The sequence below is a fragment of the Porites lutea genome, chromosome 1 (assembly GCF_958299795.1).
Source record: "Porites lutea chromosome 1, jaPorLute2.1, whole genome shotgun sequence".
Lineage (NCBI taxonomy): Eukaryota > Metazoa > Cnidaria > Anthozoa > Scleractinia > Poritidae > Porites > Porites lutea.
In genome coordinates, this window is record NC_133201.1 from 54,684,021 (window position 1) to 54,707,046 (window position 23,026).

General features: G+C 47.0%; 3 protein-coding genes across 3 annotated transcripts; 1 reads left to right on the forward strand and 2 right to left on the reverse strand.

Moving 5' to 3' along the window:
• Window positions 1-1,487: 1,487 nt before the first annotated feature.
• LOC140932312 (uncharacterized) lies at window positions 1,488-2,201 on the reverse strand. Its single transcript, XM_073381937.1, has one exon. The coding sequence runs from the start codon at window positions 2,199-2,201 to the stop codon at window positions 1,488-1,490; it is 714 nt and encodes a 237-aa protein (XP_073238038.1).
• Window positions 2,202-3,345: 1,144 nt separating this feature from the next.
• On the reverse strand, window positions 3,346-4,722 carry LOC140932323 (uncharacterized protein F54H12.2-like). Its single transcript, XM_073381948.1, has 2 exons — window positions 4,065-4,722; window positions 3,346-3,977 (listed from the first exon to the last, which is right to left on the reverse strand). Exons 1-2 carry the CDS (start codon window positions 4,720-4,722, stop codon window positions 3,346-3,348), a joined length of 1,290 nt encoding a protein of 429 aa, XP_073238049.1.
• Window positions 4,723-15,804: 11,082 nt separating this feature from the next.
• On the forward strand, window positions 15,805-20,029 carry LOC140932333 (uncharacterized). Its single transcript, XM_073381957.1, has 8 exons — window positions 15,805-15,933; window positions 16,463-16,553; window positions 16,665-16,754; window positions 16,968-17,096; window positions 17,246-17,339; window positions 17,437-17,516; window positions 17,665-17,762; window positions 19,830-20,029. Exons 1-8 carry the CDS (start codon window positions 15,816-15,818, stop codon window positions 20,027-20,029), a joined length of 900 nt encoding a protein of 299 aa, XP_073238058.1. The 5' UTR covers window positions 15,805-15,815.
• The last annotated feature ends 2,997 nt before the right edge of the window (window positions 20,030-23,026 follow it).

Here is a 23,026-nt window from a genome sequence, read left to right on the forward strand (position 1 = left end):
TACATGATGGAACAATTAAACGATTCCCCCGCATAGCGTTTCCGTTTGCCAGATTCCACGTCTCGTCGGCGTTTGTCGGCAATTTTGATGGCTCGCTTGGTTTGATGCTCCCCGATGGCTTTAGTGGCCCCATACCCGGCTTTGAGAATCCCAATAGGCAGGCCAGGCGAGACACCCCCCACTTGACTATAGGTCATACGCCGTGGTCGTTTGGCGGGTCGGCGACGCCGCGTCGTGGTGCGTCGGCGTTTGCGTCGGGGTCCCATGACAGTTCTAAGCGCTGACCACCGCCAGCCTCTTTTATACATGTTCACATCACACTGCACCCCGTTTTTTTGGCGTACCCCTTCTTGGCCAACCACGTGTTGTACGAATCCCTCGTACCACTGGCACGATACTGGCGTTTGTAGTCGGCCACTTGTCGTTTGGCGGACTTGATTTCGGCTTTGGAAGGTATCTTCCACGTATCCGGGGTCGTCAACAACTCAAACCCTTTCTTGAAATTCACCATGTACGGCACCGTCCCACCCTTCATCTTGCGTCGACGTCGGGTCGTGGTGCGTTTGCGTTTGCGTCGAGGGGCCATCCCACGTCGACATTGACCACACATGGTTTTGGGGACCGTCGAAGGCAGGCTCCTGGTTTTATAGCTTCACGAGCGTCGTCCCCGTCCACGGGCTCGGCCCCGGCCCCGGCCACGACCTCGGCGTGGTGGGGGTGGACCGGACGTTCGCGTGGAGGTGCGACGAACCGACGGTCGGCCTCCTTCTTCATACACGGTGGTCACCGTATTGGTATGCGTGATATTGCGAATGCGTCTCCCTCGCGCCCGTTCTTGCGCATCTTCGTTCAACAAATCCAACCGTCGCCTTAAGCCTCGTCCTCGATCGTCGTCATCTTCATCTTCATCCTCCGACGGTGGGGAAGAATCGGGGGATGGTGGAGAGGGCACGCGGGGACGTCGTCGCGGTTGTTTAGCGGCCACCGTGGGTCGGCCCGTTGGAGTCGTCACCGTGGACGTGGTGGTCCTGGTGCCGGCTCCAGCACTACGTCGGGACGTGGAGGGGCGGGAGGGAGCCGTGGTGGTCGTAGCGGTGGTGACAGGGCGTGGTCTGGGCCGTCTAGAGCTGCTGGTGGTGGTAGTGGCCGTAGGGCGTGTGCGGGTGGACGTGGTGGGACGGGTTGGGGTGGCTGTCGTGGTGGGAGCCGTGGTGATCGTGGGTGGTGGTGGGGGCGGTGCCGTGGTGGTGGTAGTGCCTGTGCCTGCCACGGGGGGTAAGGTAAAGGCATTCAGGGCATCGTCCACATTGACCGGGTAGGTCAATTGAAAATCCTCAATCTCTTGATCCAATTGGGCTCGATCCACGGATTGGGTCAATTCAGCCACCATGTCTGTCATGGTACTAAGGTCCCGAAGTACCGAGGGCGAGGTCGGGGACCCCACCCCGGCAGGCGAGAAGGTCGGCGTGTCCATGCGCTCCGATAAGTCAGTACGTTGTCCGCCTTCTCTTTGCCGACGGACCCGGGCGAGTTCTCGTTGCAGCTCGTTTTCGAACGGCAGGGACATCCACGGGCAGGGTATGGACTTGCGCCTTGCCTTCTCGGCGCGTTAAATGACTCCACAGGCGGTACCGATCATCCGAGGCAGGATGCACATCCAACATCAAATAGCCAAAGGGACGGGACGTGATGCGTTTAAATAGGCGCAAGACTTGACGCCATCGGTCGGGAAAAGCTTGCAGTAAAATCGTGCGTATGCCCGTTTGATCCCGAGGGTTCTTGAAGGCCACAATGTAATGCGCGTTGCGATTAATGGTCTTGGCAAATTTACCCGGCGGGAATAAATCTTGCGTCAAATACAAGACGGTGATGTTGCGATGATGGGAATCTTTAGTGAACAAATCCAACACGCGTTTGTCCTGTCCCCCTTCTTCCATCAGATCGTCCAAGACCAGCACGCCACCGCGCGTCCGGCCAAACCATTGGGTTAAATGACGGGGGTCCGGTAACCCGCGATGAAATTGAATCCCCTCCTTCTTTTGCATACGCTCAAACCGGGGTTGCCATCGGTCGTACGCGTAGACGATCTTCTTGGGTTTGACTTGAAACACGTTCAGGTCCCGTAACCATTGTTCCACTAACTCGCTCTTGCCACTGCCCGACGGGCCCGCGATAATCACACTACTGGGCTGTCGAATCATCCTTCCCACGGTCGAGGCAGACGTCGATAATGACCCGTGGCCCCTTTCGCGCCCATACGTTTATACCGTTTGTCACGTCCCAATTTGTCGCCGATTTTATACGCTTTGGCCAACACGCTCATGATCCCTCGCCCGTTTTGACGGAAACGGGGTCGTCGTTGGGAGGAAGCGCGCTGCCGTCGTCGTCGTCGTCTGCGGCTGGGCATGCTGTCCAATACTCGCGGTAGAGGCGTGGCGATTCGAACTGAATCAAATGTTCCATCGTCTCTCTTAAATGCGTTTCTTTCAGGGTGTCCATGTACTGTTTGAGCGCGACCCAATCTTGGTCTTGAGCCAGCGTGCGGGCTATGAGCCAATGGTACCCATCCCAGGCATCCACCCCTTGGACAGTGTTCACCCGTTCAATGGGGTGAGACCACCAATACAAGGTTTCTTCTATCACAAAGGCGTCCGTCACCCGTTGGACATCCCCTCGCGTAATCATGATGAAAAATGACCCCTCGAACACAGCACCTCTCGTTTTATGGTGTTTTTTTATTTCTTAACACTCACAAGGATTACAAAGCATAAAGGCCTGGCGGCTCACATTCTTTTGCCCTCCCTCCTCTGGGCGGGCATCGACTTCATCTTGGACTTCTTGTTTAATCACCCGTTTCAAGCGATCGGCCACTTTCTGATCATTCAACACTAAATTGTCGCAACTCCATTGCCCCAAAAAGTCTTGATAGGACTGGCCTTGAGCTCGGGCTTTCAAGAAAAATAACGCATAATGGCCACAGGTCTGACTATCCAGGGCTTGCAACGTCTGGTCACTGCGGATCAGGTGCTTCCATTGACTCCACCATCGGTGCAGGTCGGGGTGGGTGTACACGTGCAAGGGCAGTCCATAACTGTCAAAGATTTCGCACTTGTTCTGTTCCGTCCATAGACCCAACCAATGTTGTCCCGGTTCTCCCGCTGGATCCGTGTTGACAATGTAGGCTTGACGGACACTCTTGGGGGGTGAACGGGGTAACTGGTCGGCGGGGTACACGCCATGAAACACGCGTCGCAACGTGGGATCTTCTAAGGCCAACGTGCGCAGCACCCTATCACTGAGCGCCACAAACTCCATGCCCGGTGTCTTCTGTCTTCTGAGTCCACTTCAACCGTTGATGTTGTATTTTATACCTCCCATGTGATTGATCTCATACATGTTTTCATACTCGCTCCAGACCAACACGGTGATGTTGTGACCCACCGCAGCTGCAAAATCAATGATCAGTCGCGTATTGCCCGATTGACGGGGGTTGCGATACTGAGGATCATCGGCTTTGCCACTAGGCACATTGTTGAACAAGAACAACGTGCAGTTCTTGCCTTGGCCCCAATCTCCAGGCAGTAGCATGGGAATCTTGTCTTCATTGTAGACACCCATGGCTTGTAGAAATCGATCGTACCCCAGCAGATCTTCATAGGCTTGGTCTCCAGTCAGTTGCAGGGTTCTGTAAGGGTATTCTTCTCCATTCAAGGTCTGACGTATTTGGGTGACCCCAAACTTTTCAAAGGCAAAGGGGTAGCGTTGTAGGTTTCCATTGAAGGCATCGGAATGCAATAACCCGACCATCACTCGGTCAGGAAATCGACCCACAAACACATTGTCTTGTTCCCACTGGGTGGTGCGTCCATCGAAGGAAAAGGTCCGGATTTCGCTCCGCACCACGGGGTAGCGGGCAATTTGTTTGCCCAGCTGTCTTTCTTTCTGTAGTCTCACATAGACACTGGCATTCAAGGTCACTTTTCTCATCAACAAGGTGACTTTGATGTCTTCTGGGTGAATGGCTGGAAATTTCTTGGCCACCAAGGTGCCTTTGTTAGGGGTACCTATCAAGTAGACGGTGTTGGGGTTGAGGAAGAGTTCCAAGTCCATCTGGATATTGGGGACCAATAATTTGCCTGTTCGGAGGGGTGGCAAATGGGGGCGGATGAGGAAGGTGTGCCAATGTTCTTCCAGTAACTTGCTGGTCAAGGTTCTCAATTCGGCATTCCCTTTCCAGTTGGCATCCGTAGGCACATCCGAATTGGCGGCAGTGGCTCCCATGACATTCACCACATTCAGCTGATTGACCCATCCTTGCGGGGCTAACTTGGTGGCCCCTTCTTCTCGGTTGTAGTTCACGAGGGTTTCTAGGTAGGCTCTGTAATGGTAGGTATTGCTCTGTTCCGTCATGAGGACCCCATTCATGCTCAGGGTGATATCTCGAAAAATGGAGTGTCCAAAATTGTTGACGCAGTACACATGTCTCGATTCGTTGGCATCCGAGATGAGCAGCCCTGCATCCAAGCCGGTATACCCCGCGGCTGGATTGGTCAGACGGACTTTGACTTTGAATCGGAGAGAATTGGTATCGTAATAATCGTCAGAGCCCGGGATGGAGAACGTGATGGGCTGGATCCCCGTCAAGGCGGGTTGAAACTCCACCTCCCGGGAGGCTTCGTACCGATAATCCACATCGGGCACGTCAAACAGTTGGAGCGACATGATGCGGTCTGTCCCTGGGGTTCAACGTTCCCCCCTTTTTATACGTTTTCGCCTCCGTTGCCTCCGGGCTTTGGCTTGATTGGCCCACAACACTTTTCTGAGATCCCCCCCTTTCATCCGTTGCCCGAGCCAACGTCTCCTTCTCACTTTGTCTTGCTCTGCCGCGAGGACCCTCATGGGATCCCCCATGTGCATGCGAGTGGACGTGCCAAAAATCGTGCCCCCTTTCATCCGGCGCATTTGTCGAAGCATCCTCTTCTCCATGTAGAGGGGGTCTGTCAGGCGGGAGGAGGTATGCATCCAGGGATAGCGCGCCGTCATGGACTTGCCAAAGATCGTGCCCCCGACTTGGTACGGCGAGATGAACCGTCCACGGGCCCGTTGCCGTCGAATGCGATTTTGCGTTTTGAGAAAACCACCCACGCGTACCATGTTTAACGTCCAAAAATGTCCTTTATACGTTGCGTCACTCTTTTATAGGGTTTTTTGGCTTGGTGTTTGCCGGCCGCCCAGACCATGGCGGGGGCTTTGCGTTTCAAGCCGCGGACGAGTTGCCCACGTTGATCCGCCCATGTGGCCGCAGCACTCTTGCCTCGTTGAATATCTTGCAATCCCGCTTGGGCTTGCTGCAGGATCATGGGTCCTGCTAGTTTGATCAAGTCTTCGGCTAACCCTTTCCCGTCTTGCGAGGTGACCACGGGCGTGTGGTACCGCGTTAAACTGCCTCCACGCATTTTGATCGGTTCACGTCGAGGTACTGTTTGGTCCCTCGCGTGGCGCGAGTGGCTTTTTATAGCTGTTTGAGACCGATGGTCACCAAGGTTTTGCCTGGGGGTAAGATGGCCAGGGGTCCACTGGTACTGGCAATCTCCACTTCTAAAATATCCAATTGTTGTCCTCGCACTTTGATCCATTGATGGTGTAGGGGTTCGGCCGTGCTTTCCCCATCGCCGGTTCTCAACAATTGCACTTCCCGTAACAGGGGAAACTTGCCACTGCCCACCACCGTGGATTCCACCAGATCCGAATAGACCATGACGGTGCGTTTACGGGTCCCCACAATCTTTTCAAACGAGGCATCCAGGTTGTTCAACCGCCATTCCACCATCAAAGACAATTGCACAAACTTCACCCCAGAATGGGTCACCACATGGAAGGGATCATGATTGGTAACAGAACCTGTGTTGCCAAACACTAAGATGGGATTGATGCCCATGTACTGCTCGCCTTCCCAGTCGTAGGGCGTGCGATTTTGGGACCCAGTGGGTCGGGTTCTCGAACCGTAGGAGGCTGTCGGCAGCATGTATTGCAGATTGGGCCCTATTTCATACACGGTCGTGTTGTTTCGACCGGTCTTTTCCACCACCAACCCAAATTTGAGCGCAATGACCAGGTTGATGAACAGATCTGTGATGGCGCTCTTGTCCACTTTCAATAAATCCTCGGCGGACAAAGCCTGAATCACCAAGGCACCTTTTTTCCAGGACAGTCGGGGTATCGCGTTTTTTTTGGCACTGACAATCGGTTTTTTGTCGGGGTCAAGGACCAAACGCTGTATTTGTTCTTTCATCACATTGTGCATGATTTTGTTGTTCACTTCTTGCATCACGCGTTGCCAAAACATACTCCCCGTCGCCACGATTTGATTGGCATTCATGATCTCTTCCAATTCCACTTCGCAGTCCACGGTTTTGGTTTCCACCCGTCGATAGGAGTCTATCACAAACTTGCGGACCACATAGGTCATTTTGAATTTGAGCACTTTGGTATGAGGATCCGCGGCGATGACGGCATTGCTCTGGCCTTGATCCGGGACGGTCAGGGACATCAAGGAGGCATGCCACCCCGCGCCCGGTAACACCAGCCGTTCGGGCAATCGCACCTTGAAACTGTTATTGGCATTATTGGGAAACTCGTCGGTGGGATCACTGATCAGCGTCAGGCGTTTAATCTCGCTCATGATGAGGAGGAGTGGTCTCCTCCCAATGGGTCAGGGTCCCTTTTATAGCCATTGGGCCACTTTCTGTTTGCTGCGAGGGACGCGTCCTACCACGGAATTGAAGGTCGATTGTTTGGGATGAAAACAGACTTGCTGGGCAATGTTGGGAAAGGCCCGGGCCAATTCCATCAGGGTCATGCACGTCTTGGGTTTGGGGGGTTTCTTCTTGCGCATCGGGGGATGACGTCCCGCGCGTCGACGTTGTTGTTTTTTCTTGGTGGGGGACCGCAAGGCCCCTCGTTTCTTGGCATACGCTTCGGCTCGATGGTAGGCGTTGGCGTACGCCCATTGCTGCTTGGTCGGACTGGCCAATTTTTCCCACCACGGTTGGGTTCGCCGTTGTTCGGCGGCTTTCTTCTGAATGAATTTCAGCACGTCGGCGTCGTTGGTGGGCGTGGGGGTGTAACTGGCGCGCGGTCGGCTGGAATCCGCTTGCACTTCATCGAGAAACCGGACCCGCTTTTTTCTTTTTCGAGGCGTGATTTTGACGCGGACCATGGTGATCGGGAATCCAACTATCGTACTTGGCCGGCCACCCTTTCCACCGGACCAACAGTTGGCGTCCTTTCCGTTTCAAGACTTTTTCGACCCGAAATAACGAGTCGTCTGTGACTTGCACTTTTTGAACATCGGGTTCGTAAAACGTGCCTTTTATAGGGGTGCCGTCCCATTCACTGAGTCGATACGTGACGATGGGATGACGACGAACGTGCGTGACCACAAACACTTCTTCCGTCCACCCGGGCAAATACCCTTTTTTGAAGGGACGATGTTTCTTATTGAGACGCACTCGATCCCCCACACGACATTTAGGGGGTGGGGTCGTTTGCTCCAAACGCGACCCATAGAGTCGGTCCCACACCTCCGGGACTGTTTGGGGGGTGACTTGATGCGGGGCCAGCCCAATACTGCGATGCTGGGTATGATTGTAGGTATGAATCAAGGGTTGTAACACGTCCACGTACCGTAACGTATTGTGCGCGGTGAAATACCGGTACATGCGTTGTTTCAACGTACGATGCCATCGTTCCACCACGGAGGCCTTGCTATCCCCAAACGTGTAAAAATGATGCCACCCTTGTTGCTTGAACCAGGCTTGCACTTTTTTATTTAAAAATTCTTTGCCTTGATCCGTCTGCACGCGGAGCGGTCGTCGCGGCGAGGCTTGTCGACGAATCTTGTCCAACCCTCGGAGCATTTCCGTGCTGCTTTTGGATTTGATGGGGACGGCCCAGGCATACTTGGATAGGACGTCGATCACGGTCAACAAATAGTTGTTCCCCTGATTCCATCGACGGAGTTTTTGCATGTCGACCAAATCCATTTGCCATTGTTCGTCTCGGTCAAAGACCAACGTGGGCGCCGTGGGAAACCGCGTCCGTCGGGGTTTGTGGAGGGTATAACTCAACACCGATTGGAGAATCTGTTGGGCTTGCGGGGTTTTCAATTTATGGGCTTGGGCAAAGGGTCGGACCCCGCCCAAGGCCCCGGGTTGCTGGGGATCTTCGTAAGCGCGTGGCCACGACATCAAGATACTGACACACACTCGTAGCCAATCTCCGTCTTTAATAGTTTTTTCACACACCTACATGAATTTTTTTTTCAAAACAAACATGAGCTACCAAAGTTCTTATGCAAATGGCGCGTCCTCTCCCGCTCCCTTTCCTTGGCTTGGATGGCTTCCCCAAACTGATTGGTCCACGGTCTAAGCCTCTCCACAAAGTCCCTCTCTGAGTTTTTCAGCAGGGGGTCGGCAGGCATGCCCCATGGTCTGACGGACGCCTCAGGGGGTGTGTCTTTTACCCATCGTCTCAGGGTGGGTTGCGCTTGCTCTCGGGGGGACCACAGGGGGCCATGGAGCCATTGAAAGTAGCCACAGGGGTCTTGGAGAAAACTGCCACAACTGAAAAACACCTTCTGGAAATTCTTGCTGGTTCGGCTCAATTTCATCCTAGGGACCAACCCACATTTGCACTTGAGCTCCCCTCGTTGCAATCGGGCCCGGACTTGAGGGTGTGTGTCTTCTTTCAATTTCTCCATCATCATTTCTCGACTATCTTCAAACAAATACACGGGACATCCTGCTAAGGGGCACTTGAACCTCAACTGGCCAAATTGGGTCTCGGGGTTAACGCATTGGAGGATTCGATGAGAATGAAAGGGGCACGTTTCATACAAGAGCTCGTTCAACTGGGTCTCCATCTGATCGAGGTCTTGGTCTTCCTGGGCAGGCTCTGCCTGAGATATCCCTTCCTCTAGACACTCTTCCTCATACTCTTTCAGGGTGCCCTCCATCAAGTCGTTCACAGAGGAAACGGGTGAGACGATGAGAGAAGGGGTGGGTGGTGGGTCTGCTCGGGGTATGGCGTTCAGGGCCCACACGAGTTCACTGGTGGGGGTTTGGGTGGCTTTCCTGTCTATGGCTAACGCTTGGGCTTCTTCTGCTTCAGCTCGGGGCAACCCGTTCAAGGCCATCTCGAGTTCACGGGTGGCTTTCATGTCTTCTTTTTCCCCCTTGGGTTTCTTACTACTACTCACTCGGCGTCGTTTGCGTCCTGTGGGCACTGCAGCAGGTTGAGTGGCTTGACGTTCCATGCTTGAGCGGAATGATTGGGGTGCACATCTGGCCTGCCTTTTATAGCCCATGTTCCTGCATCTCGTGATTCTCATACGATCTGGTGTCCACCAATCCGGTCTCAGCCCTTGACACTCGTGAGAGTGGTGTGATCGGACGCTCCGCCAATCAGAGCCTACGGATTCCATTATAAAACCAGCCGTAGGTCGACGAGTGTTTTCAGTTGTCGCGGTCCTCTCTTCTTGACGGTAAGCGACTATGGCGTTGAACCAAGTGGGTCTTTTGGCGTACAGTCAGGGGTTTGCCCTTTCCCGAGACGAGTATATTATTCGAGAACTGGCTTTGTGTGACTGGACAGGGCATCATCATGTGTTGTTCAAATACCTGTTACCCCATGGTGTGTCCTACGATCAATTATCCGAGAAAGCCAAGAGGCGGGTCGATCGTCAGACCCGGACAGTGCATGGGTTGCCGTTTGAACCGTCTACGGTGTATAACCGCCACGAGTTTCATCCCTATCGGCAAATCCAGGATGATCTCACCCGTTGGTGTCACCAGTACCTGACCCCCCAACGGAATCGAGTCGGGGTGTTCACCCTCAATGGTCTGTATCGACTGTGCCAAGAGAGGTCGACCCCCCTCGTGGTCTTGGAAGGGCAGGGGTGTAGAGACTTGGCCTCTCTTCCCATTGCCACCGCCAATGTGATGGCCACGAACGATCAGGGGCGTAATTGGTGCATGGATCATACCGAGGGAGCCCGTGAAAGTGGGGTCTGGCATGATCATTGCGCGCACGTCCGAGTTTGTCAAATGAGTGGATGGTTACGTCGCCAAACCCATGTCTTACCCACCCTGTACCAAGTCAATGCCCAACGCGTTTTGTGGCAAAAACGATGCGATCGATTATTGGATGTGATCTTATGCAACCCTTGTAAGGACGACAAAGACAAGGCCTTCGCTCGAGGACAAGGCCTGGATTGGAATCCCGACAATTGCTCCAACTGTCGCCACGCCCGACGTATTTTCGAACAAACGGTCACGTGTCGGGAATGGCAAACCCTTTGCTGTACGCAGATGATGAACCGCATACCTTATGGGCTTGGACTCCATTATCTCGCCCTAAACACTGTTTTTAATTTGTTTTCATAGAGGATGCCGCTGACGATTTACACGGGCGGTGCGAAAGGTGTGGACACGCATGTGGAACGATTATGTCAACTGTATGGGTATGCGTGTGTGGTCCTCATTCCACCCTGTCACCCTCGAGCCAAGTCTCTCGCGCCTTTAACGCAATCGGAGTTGGACGCCGCTACCCCCACTGTGACCCAGGCCGCGTTTCGATTGGGTCGACAAGTGCATCATCCCATTAGCCTTCAGTATATCCAACGCAATTATTATGTGATCCAGCCAGCGTCCTTAGTTTTGGCCGTGGGTTATTTTGACGCGTTGCACAAGCATCTCTTGGGCGGCACAGGCTGGAGTGTGGTCATGGCCCAGCTCTTAGGCAAACCCCTCTATGTCTTTGATGTGGATCGGGAAGAATGGTTATGGTGGAATCCCGCCCTAGGTCACTATCAACCCTGTGAAGGCATGACCGAGGACTCCATTGCCCTCCCCACCCTCCAGGACAAGACCGCCATTGTAGGCACGCGGGAAGAAGACCCAGCCATTTATCCCACCCTAGAACGTTTATTCAAATACCAATAAAAAGACACACTTCTAAACCACATCATTTGTTTTATTTTTTTAATGAATATCGACGACCACAAAATTCATCGCTGACATCACATTCATAATCAAGTCCAGTCTCTTCATCACTTTGTCTATTGTATCGTACGAAGGTTTCCTCCTGCCAATCATGACGGGGCGCTGACCCAGGGGACAATTGATCTGATCCTTGAAGGTGTCAATCACAAAGGCAATGCCCTCGTTCAATAAGCGGTCGAGGTTGGGGGATGGACGCGCCATCTCCGTCATCATGCCAATCTGAAATCCAGACATAAAAAATTCTCAACGTCAAGGTCATGAGAAGACCAAGAGTCAAACCACTTTTTTTTACTCACCGAGAGTTTGTGATCCATCAGGCGGTGGCAGTGGTGGCAGCCATTTTTTCGGGGGGCATGTAAACGCACCACCACTTGGTTCCACCAACGGCCCTCGCCCAGGTGTTGTGGGAAGCCTGTGAGGTCGCATTTGGGTAGACCCTTGAACTCTTGTACCACCTTCTTCCGCTTGTCCATCGTATAGAAACATTGGACCCAAAACATAATCTTCACTTGGACCTCCAACGGCAACACGCGGCCAAATGGTTTGTTCCTGGGGTCAACTAACCCTCGGCAGTCCATTCTGACACCGTGAACAGTATGCGATTGATGTCTCTTCTTGACATTCCCTTATTAATCCTCCAGTCTCCACCAATCACGTACTCGCGCTAGACCCCCTGGTCCATGGAGGATAAGGTGTACCCATGGGGGGGTCCCCCTAGAGTCTCCTCTCGTTTCTAGACACCCCACGTGATGGCTCTCCACTCATCTGATTCGCTGGTGGCGTCTCTAAAGCACGTTGCGCGCCCTGTGTGAGTTCATTCCAGTTTGATCCGTTACGCTGATCAAGATGGTGAGCTCTCTGCAATCGATGGTACTGTACTCGATGCCGATCGCTATGCTGTTTGATGCCCTGAAGTTGATGTGGCATACGCCTCTGAGAAGTGACTGCCTGCGCGCCTTTTTCCGTCGCTGCACCCACGAGGAACTGCGGGATTGGGCCAAGACACTGCCTTGGGACCACCCTGTTGCTCGTAAGTTGGATCATGAGGTTCATCGCCGCCGTATGGCTGGTAAGTGTCATGGCTTTCCTTTTTTCGGGTGTGTGGGTCCTTTTTTTCCTCATGTCCCTTTTTGATTCCTAGACGTGTTCAAGGGGTTTGCGTTTTTACGTGACGTGCTGTGGCCTGTCCACCTGTGCCTTTGCCCTCGACGAGCTCGACTCAATTGGGCCGCGCGGTTCTGGGTCCCAGCCTGTTCCTGTTGATTTTCATTTTTTTATTAGATTCTTGGGAGGTATTGGAGAATCAGCCGGTGTGTCACATTTATCAATGGGTCGCGCATCCCACCCCTGGCGGGGTCTGTAACCATTGTGAGCGGATGATGGAGGGTTTGACCTTAGACGATGTGATTGCAGGCAACCGGGAGGGGTCCCTCACCGAAGATGATATTGTGGACTATGTACAGAGTGGGGACCCCAACCATCGAGATTGGGATGATTGGCCCCTTCGCATGACGTTTAGAATCAATTCGTTTCTCCGGCGCCAGGGTCCTGTGGATGACCCGGATTTAGCCCTGTTAGGTTTTTCAGAGGATTAATTTTAGTTTAAATTTTTTTACAGCCACGCATTGTTTGTTGCGTCATCATACGCAATGGATCCGCCCTTTGCAAGCCGGTTTTTTTCGTACCAGTATTCCCGTCTTGATTCGACTTTCCACCTCTTTGTAGGCTTTCATTATACATTAAACCATTATGGAGGATGGATTAGACCCGTGCAATTGCGATGTCATTATAGTACGGTTCGATGTGTAATTAGTCTTCATGAAACGTTTCAGATGTGATTTCCACAATGGACGAATGGGGGTGGATCATTGCCGTATACCAACGATACCATATTCATACTGTTCATCATTTTGTGCAATACTGTAATCATCCATAGTCTTCATAAATTTAGCCTATTATTATTAAATTTTTAGATGCGATTACCGATATTGAAATCTATGGGTACAGAAGTTGGATCCGAGACCGCATTGCTTTTTTACTCATGGCTTAGACCATTATTATTAATTTTTTTCGTAGATTCGCTTACCATTCTCAGTACCCACCAGGTTCATGGTACTTCCGCTGCATGGTGTTTCCTCAGTAGCATCGTGCAGTGGTACACTGGATCGGGACTCGCCCTTCCATTACCGAGACCCATTAAATTACTCTGTTGTCGTTGTTATTTGAATTTTCGTCGTGCCAGTGACTTACATGTGCCCTGTTATTGGTGTGAGTTGTTGCAAGGCATGGGCTACCCACCCCGTCCTTAAAACATTTATTTTTTATTTTTTTCAGATTCTCGTTTTGTCATACGAGCCATTTATCTCCCTTTCTTATTTCAGCCATTGCCGAGGTGATAGACCAACATTCCAGGTCCTTTCAAAATTTGACGGGCCAATTATATTTTGTATGCAAACGGTGCTGGATTTATTTACGGCACGTGTCTGAACTCCATGAACCTTGTCGGGGCTGTGCCATGATGGAGAGTATGGACTGGGAATTTTGAACACCCGGCAGGGGGAGGTCTGCATGGTGGCGCCACCCCTGCTGGATGTTCATGAATATTTTTTTTTTATTAGATTCTTTTTGGGTCTTACAAGATGTTATGATTTTCCGAAGCTGGCCCATTCCTCACAAACTTTGTATTGTCAATCATCAAGGATGGTCCAGCTTACTCTATTTGTTCAAACTAAAACGTTAATTTTTTTCCCAGAAACGCTTTGGATCTTTCAACATTTTAATTTCAACCAAGACTGGATGTTAATTGAATTATTTTGTGTACAATCTTTTCCGGGCGTGACACCACGAGGGCGTCACACACGTCCCACTTTGTAAACAAGTCTTTTTTTGTTTTTTCCAGTCAATCATTGGACAGTAAGACACCGCCTCGTGCGTGCCAATGGTCGAGTGTTTTTGATTCAGTTTGCTTCTTGGCTCTAACCACCCCTCCTTTCGTTTCAGCCACCCATTTCGATTTACGTCGACCATTATCTAAACCATGGTCCTTGATAGGATTCCACCATTATCTTCCATGGCCTAATCCATTGCTCATGACTCCTTCAGCCAGGAAGCAAACACCCTTTCTTCGTAATGTGTATTTTATGTAAAAACCATGGGCGTGACGTCACTAGGACCTCACATACGTCCCGGATGTAACTTAGGGTTTACGTGATACGTCCATTAAAACCAAGGCAGTGATTTGGTTCTCCATAGAATGTGTGTTTTTTATGGACTTCCGGGGAATGCGAGGGGATTGGGGTTTCGTTTTTGAGCGTCTCATTTGTACCCAGGTTCTACGCGGTCCTTCAAAACTATGCCAAGTATGCGGTTCCATCTCTTGGGTGGGGTCACGTGATTTTTATGCCCATATTTGGGAGCTTTGACGTCACTTTGGTCACATGGGCTGTATGCTTGATTCTGATTGGTCGAGAAAAATTTTGCTGCGCTGTGATTGGTCAGTACTTTCTTGAGCCTCCTTTACTACTAGTACTCAGTCTTTCCTACCACCAGTTGGCACTGGGACAATGCAATCATCATTCTCTAAAATGGCATTCACAGCATCTTGTTTGGCATGAAATTTGAAATATTCAAACACAATTATTTTTTTAAGAAAAGTGTATAGGACAACGCCTCCTGTCCGGCCAAATGGTAGTTACGATGGTATCTCATCAACTACATCACCCTCTTCAATCAGGGTAACAAAATTGTCTATCAAATTAAAACTAAAGTTACCAATAATTTATTTATTAAGACACAAATGATGTGTTGTGAAAGAGCATGGCAAAACCCAATTGGTCTACTGTGTAATATCACAAAAACAAATAAAAAACAATACAGACATTTGCTTCACATTCGACACAGCTTCATCATAAAATGAGGTATATAAATAAAAAGTAAGTAGAATTTATTTACACCGGGCTGTGCATTCAGTGACAAGTCTAGTACCCAGTGAGGTAATCAAACAATAAAAAACTACATGTAAAAAAAAAAAACCTAGACCTAGTTTTGTGGCTGTTTTTCCTGTACATAAGCTTACATTGTCGATCAAATGATACACAATGCGAAATCCAGAAAAAAAAAATTTAACAGATTTAAAAAATATTTTATCATCTATTTAATAACATAACTTAGAGGTCTTGAGACTAGACTGGTTTGTTGCCTTTCGAGTACTCAAGGGACAGCGTGCAGCGAATAGTATTTTAAAGCTTTACAAAATATTAATTTTGGCTTCATTTGACTGTTGCAACAATTCTCAGCTCGCCATTTTTCACTTCGACTTCACTCGGGTCCTTAACAGAAACGACTACTAAACTTACTAACTTACTAATTTTCCTGACCGGCTGTTACCTTGGCGTGCGGCAGTTTCATTAAATTAAAGGCAGTACCGTCTTGTCCGCGGCTAGTAGTTTTTCGATTTAAAGTTCGGTAGTAAACATTATGATGCTTGAGTCCAATGTGTGGGGTGAAAACAGCTTCCTCTTCATACACACGACGTGGATAGGCAATGATTTGCTCAAAATTCGCAAAATGAACAGGGCTGAACTTATTTTAAAAACTGCATATTCGTCCGCCATTGCAGGTCGCCATTGCTCTTGCCGCCATCTTGAAAACAAGATCTGCCAGACGCCTCGCCCGTTGTCTCCTTCCCGCCTTCCTTTGCGCGCACATTTTCATCAAAAGAGAGACGTCTGGGTACGAGGCAGCTAATGAATCATGACGTTTGTGTCATCGAACCTGCTGTTGATCCTGCTTCTACTGATAGAGTCTGTATCGTTATCTGGAAGTGTCCTTCCGAGGTATATAGCACCCATACAGGATCATACGCAATTTTGTACCCTTGTTAACTGTTCTAATTTTGCGTAAAACTGATTTTTGTCTTTCAGCCGGTGTGCCCTTTCCCCTCTACTCCACCGGAACTGCCGAACTAAGATGTTGTTATCAAAAATATATTTCTTACCTTCTTGTTATGCGCTATATTATGCTTCAAGAGAAGTGCTCAGTATTATTCGCGATGATGATGATGACCGTTATTTTTTATTTGTTATTATTTAACTTTATTTTTATCATCATTTAATATCATTTTCTTATTATTTTTGAGCTACGTTTCATATGCTGACTTGAGTTTCTTGTCAAGTCTCTGCACCATTAGTCTGTGTGCAAGCTCGCATGGCCTTAGTTTTTGTAAAATGACTTCATGAGAAAAAGCACTTTGAAGAGGTCAAATACCAATCCAAAAAGATTATGACGATCACGATAATGATGACGACGGCTATTATTATTATTATTATTATTACTATTATTATGAAACTTGTCATTAGAGATACAAGTTAAACTTTCCTTGATAAAGCTTAACTTGAAAGGTGAAGAACTCCTCAAACACTACTTCGATTTGGGCTTCAGTTATTCCGAAATATGGGCTTTGCTAGCCTTTGCTCATGGGATTTATTTCAGGTAACCGTATGCAGAACCCCAGCATTGCACTAGTGACAGTTGTTACTGAGTACATGGACAGGATTTACTAGTAATATTAAACTCTACAATATAATTTTCTCCTCCTTTTAGTATGCGTCACATAAGGCGAATGCTTAACAGAATGGGCCTATATAGAAGGAAACATAAAAGTTCTGCAAGAGAAGTTATTGCAGCCTTTCGGTAAGCCACCCGCCTTAGCCTACATATTTACAAGTCTGGGAGTAGCTTTGGGTATCGCGCATTGAATGGTTACGAGATCTGATTTAAGCTACAGTTAATGGCACGGTTATTTAATTCGTAATCTGTGCATTCTGTTGGTAGGTATTACAACACAGCACTGTAAAATTATGTTTGCCACAAATTTTCCGTGTGGTGACAAGACTAACAAAAAAGAATGTTCGCAGTAATTTGTTTCTTCCATCATTATCATCAGAGTGAGTTAACAGGGTCTGCGAACTGCATTGGGTACCGACTAGTGATGTATCAGAGGCTGAGAAATGATCATCACCTTGTTGTAGACAGGTGAGGGTAAATAGCTCTAGCTAGCTCCTATCAAGCTAGTGACTGCTTTTATTATGAGTGTGCCATGCTTTTTGCGGGTCTTTTAGTTTCAGTCTTATCTTTGTGTTTCATTTATTTTGTTACTTGAAACCTTTTTTTCCTGTCGATAGAGAAACTGTTCGATTGGCTTTGAAAGTGATGGACCCAGATGGCGTTGCAGAAAGGAAAAAACACCGGTTGAAACGACGGAAGTACTTCTCCCCGGTAACTTCAACCTCCTATTTACTAGTTAACGGTCCAAATTCTTATACGTGCTGTCAAAGATAGGCATATATATGAAGGTATTCACTTTTTATTTCAGGGACCAAATTTCCTTTGGCACATAGATGGCTATGATAAATTAAAAGCATACGGCTTTGCAATTCATGGATGCATTGATGGGTAGGAACCTCATAGATTAAGTGCACTCGTCTCATGATTAGTATGCATGGACATTGCTCAGTTTACTTTGAATTTGAATTATCCCCAGTCCTTATGTGCCTTGTTTCGTTCATACCCACCAATACCTCACCGTTAACCTTTTTTATAGGTATTCTAGACGGATTAAGTGGTTGGAAGTCAGGAGCACTAACAACGATGCTGCTGTAATTGCTGATCACTTTCTGGGTTACGTCTGCCAGATGAAAGGTAGAATTTGGCTGGTTTGAAGTCCGTGTCTCTAACCTTCCAAAGCCCTACACGTGTAAATAAAGACCCTTGTCGTTATTCTTTTAATTTTAGGGACCGCAAGGATTGTTCGTGCCGATCCTGGAACCGAGAATGTAAAAGTGGAAGTCTTACAAAAATTTTTTAGGGCAAACGGACGCGACAGCTTTTCTGGGGACAAAAGTTTTATGTACGGAAAATCCACAGCAAATCAGGTAAAAATAATGCCAACCAATTTTAGTTACTGTGCCTGGTTACACATTTGCAGCTGGCTGCCTGCGTGGCAGGAGCTAAAAAGAGTTAGAGATTCTTGGATCGCACAGCTTCAGCAAGAAGAAGTTTTGTCTGCCGCGCGGCTGGATGCTTCCAACCGCACAGTTTTCTTTTTTCCCGCGGTATCACTCTTTTTTTTTTCAGGAATGTTGTTTTCCCGGCCCAGGCTGAGCATTCTTATTTTCTGCCCATTTTAGGATGACAATTCTCTTGTACTACCTTAAATGATAGGTTATGGCATTTCTGTTTATAATGTATTGGGGTATCAATTATATTTTATAGTGTAGGTTTTTTTCGTTTTCTTGGTTAGTTTTGTAGTCTGCTACACAGCCGTTTTTAGTGTCGTCACGCAACGCTCCTCCCCACAAACCTGTATTAACACATTTTCAACAAACAAAATAGTATATCCTTTCTAAAATCCCAGCCTTGGGTTTTATTCTTGAAACAGTCCTAAAATTTTGCAAATTTCAGCCGAGCAAATGCCTGTTCAGAAACAAATAATCTAAATAGAACTGGATTAAGAATCTCAACTGGACGGAGGTAACTGGACGAAAAAATGGATTTGCTTCAAATTTACTCAGCGCAAATATGATGCAAATTTTTGCAAACTGGGTAATAAATCTGAGCAAAGGTGCTAAATGCCGATTTTGCATACCTTTTACGCGGGGGTGTAAATAGGTATGCAAATTCGGCATTTACCACCTTTGCTCAGATTTATTCCCCAGTTTGCACAAATTTGCATCATTTTTGCGCTCAGCAAATTTGAAGCAAATCCATTTTTTCGTCCAGACAAGCATGGCCAAAGATTTGATAAACAAATTCAGCTAGCGGTCTGAGCGGGACCTCCGAATTGCATGTCCAGCGCTCTTACCACTCGGTCACAGTGACAATAACCGAAACTGATATAGAAAATGATAGCTCTGCTAGATTCTCAGTTCGGTTTTTATAATTTGCAGAACCAGAAGATTAGGCCTACATACCCCAGTAATGTTTGGAAAAATATTCGCCCTTGATGATATAAGGTTTAAGCACTCCAAACTCAGAAGTTATGGGGAGACTGGTACGCGATTAATAAATGAACTTGTCCTAGAGTATATGCAATTTTTTCTTGGTACACACTTTATTACCAACCAAACGGAAGGGGATCGAGGGCAGGAGACTGGGTTTGTCAGCTAAAATCAAACTTCTCCTTTGCACTTGTTTTAATGATTTCATGAAATTCTAAGCAAAACAAAATTTGTAATTAGCTGACATGGGTATTTCCTTCAATAGCAAACTGTCCTACTACAACACGCAGAAGGACGCGTGCGATAAATGTGCAATTGGTACTTACCAACCTGGACAAGGTCAAAAGGAATGTATTTCCTGCGGTGAAAATCTTACCACACTGCTTAAAGGGACGGAAAAAGAATTAGATTGCATCGGTAAGTTGTCCATTTACTAATATCGTTACATTAGTTTGCTCCTGACGTAGTAGCCAATCAAATAAGATTTGATTACTTTGTGTTTCAAAGATCATGAGACAATAAAAAAAATTTACTGATAAGAGAGATCTATACTAACGCACACTGTCCTGTCCAAAGGAAGCCAAACACACCTTCGATACTGTAAGGAACAGTTTTTTTTATTTCGCAGAAACCGCAACCATTTCTTTATTCTGTTGTATAGCTTATGTTCAAATTCGGACGCTCCGGTTTCATCGTATCCTTTCTAAAGGTGGAACATTTATTAAAGACTTTAAGTTACTGACTTTTCTGCTTGTGTTCGTCTTTGTAGCTGACTGTCCAGCTGGTTCATTTAGTACACCCATAAACAGAACGTGCATCTTGTGTCCACGCGGCACTTACCAACCTTCAAGAGGTCGGCTGTCTTGCCTTCCGTGCGGTCAAAATCTTACCACTACGTCAGGTGGAACAGTGGATAAAATCCAATGTTTTAGTAGGTTCAAGTGCATTTTACTTGGTTTCTTCAAATGAATTAGCTTTTTTCTCTTTTTTTTAGTTATGGTTCTCTCATCTTAAGTCTAGTAAGTAATCAGAAAAAATACCAGAGGAGCGTAGCCTTCGACCACCACACGACTTGTAAACCAGTGAGAAATGGAGTTAGTACTCCGATCAATGCGCTGAACCTTTCGGTGTTGTCAACTGGGGAGATAGAACCGTCGACGGATTGATAAGCTGCTTTTTCGATCACTAGTCCTTCGTTTGAGAAAATTCTACCCCTAGAATCCTGACCCAAAAACTGCCCCCTGCAAACTGTTCCGCTGGTTCATACTACAATGCCGGGGCCAACAAGTGTAGTGCATGTCCACTTGGAACATACCAACCTGGTCACGGTCAAAAAAAGTGTATTTCCTGCGGCGAGAACCTCACTACAGCCATGAATGGAACAGTAAAAGAACTGGATTGCATTGGTCATGTGCGCTTTATAATGTATGCATGAGCTTAGCTCGTTCTTCTTACGTTGTTGGGTGTGTCAGGTGGCGAATTCCCCCGTGGTAGCAAATTTACTGTCTTACAAAATCATGAAGATTTTTTTAAAATTTCACTAGTGCTCAGTTTTTGTTTAAAGTAGACAAGAGATAAAGCTTTAAGCTATCACTGGTTTTGCAACAAAAACATTTATAGTTTCTTTTATAGTTTCTTTTCGAGACTACCATAGACTAAAATACTTTCGGAATATTTTCCCAAACTTGATTTCGTACTCGTATTTGGTATTCAAATGTAAGGGTCACTGATAAGACAACATATTTGTCATATTTGTAATATATGCAGCTGCTGAATTGATAATTCCAAACTCAATAAATTTTGTGAAAAATATCTACACAGAGCTACTTTTTTTCTGCCAGAAATATTTAGTTATTATTGAATTCGGCTTTCGTAGGATATGAAGAATTCTGCAGATCAAGGAGGGTGTTATCCACCGAGACCGAAGGCCGAGAAGGATGACGACCTTCGAGAAAAATACTTCCAAGTTTAAAAACAAGCTAAAACATGCTAACCTATCGATAATGCATCTTTATCGGGAAGTTTAGGAGATAAAGGTCTATTTATGCCTGCAAATACACTCAAAATAGCAGATGTTGTCCGTCTTCATGCTGTTCTTGCCATGTTTTTAGACAATATTTCGCCGTGAAACGAGTAAATTGTTCCGCCGACTGTTCCGCCATTTTTTTCTCACTACCAAAACAACTCAACCTCGTCCCCAGGTTTTCACGGTAGACAATTTAAGAGCGGCTCCGCGTAAATATCAACTAGACGTGGAAATAGTCAAAAAATGACCTAGCCTCAAACTCAGCCAGAATAAAGCCCTATGTGTCCTAGTTACAAAATCGTTGGTTTAAGTACGATCGAGTGAATAATATTTTTTTAACGAATTTTTTTCTTCCCGAGTCCTAAAATGGGCAAAAATCATGCAAAATTAGAGTCATATTCAGTGGCCTCGTATATTTTGAAATAAAGTTGGCTACTAAAATATAATGACACTTCATATTTTTACTATCTTTCCTCTTTTCGCGATTTGGTCGACAAGAGGTTTTTTAAGAAATTTTTTAAGTTGTTGATTCAAAATCGCTTAATCAACCGTCAAAATTGAGCACTTTTTCACGAGCTAAAAAAGCGGATTGGTACATGGCTTTGAACACCAAGGCTTGTTTAGTCTAAAAGAGCAATCTTTTTTCTTCAAATTAGCGAAATAAAATTTTTGGGTAAATGAAATCACGAGCGCTGACAAAGCGAAGCAAATGTAATTGTTACACTAAAAACAGGCGAAAAACGTGACCTCTGACCGAAGCACAGCCAAATGCGAATTACGGTAGGGGCGAAACCTTTAATTATTCGGTAACTTCTCGAAACAATATTGGTCTGAAATGTGAATAGGTTTTTTAGAATAAAGCTGAGTTAAAGTATTAAGTGTCAAAAAGTCCACAAAGCGGTAAAAAATATAACAAAAGTCTCAAGTAATGTGTTCCGCTTTCTGAATTTTATGCAGCGATTTAACGAATTAACAAGTTTTAATCCAACGATACCCATCTGAGACTTTGTTAGTTTAAGAGTCCATAGAACTTCTCAGATGATTCCTTAGAAAGACCTCCAGAAGGGAATGAATGAAGAATTTGAACTTATAACTGTAACGATTTCACTTGCCGCAACGGCATTGAAGTGCCACAGGCAAACCAGCTTTCAGTGCAGTCATGCAAAGCATGTCACGCCACGTAATTCTGCCCCGCGCATTTGGGAAGGAGGGAAGAAATTCTTCCACGCTGTGCGCTAAAACAGTTATGAAATAAAATAAGCTTTGGACTGTTTCCTTTTAGTCCTCGCTTGAGGGCAAAGGTGCCTCTTCCGCCGATATGATCTTGGACTTGATGAGCAGGCGTTTTTAGGGAATTCGTAATTCCTCCCTCCCCACAAACGAAAAGTGTGAATTATTTTTTTCACCTTTGATCTCAGCAACGTTACCCTCAATTTTCTGATTTGCCCTTCGCTTTATTTACAGACTGGTACCGATAAATGACACATATCCTGGTCTCAGGTAAGGGAGGAAATATGGGCAAATATGACTCCCCTGAAAATGCCACCAAGGGAGGCTAAATGTTTGGTTGCCTCTTAGGCCAAATTCGCTTCAGGGAGCCAGATTTCTTGTCAGTGGAACTTACGGAAGGCACAAGTGTAATAACTGCACCAAAGTGTAATAAAGGTCCATCCGTAATAACATTTGAACCCAAGTGTAATAAAGGTTTCATCTGTCACGACTGAGATAATATGGAACATGTCAAAACAACAGCCTAAATATGGTTATCTTAACTTAAAAAGCTGACATCACGGTTCATGTGACCAAACAGAACTAGAGAAAAAAAGGAACGAGAAAAAATACCATAGAATCTAGCAATGACTCTTAGTTAAAGTTTTGGCAAAGTTTTGCTATGAAACGTGTTTTTAAAAATAATTAATCGCTCCAGAACAAATAAATAT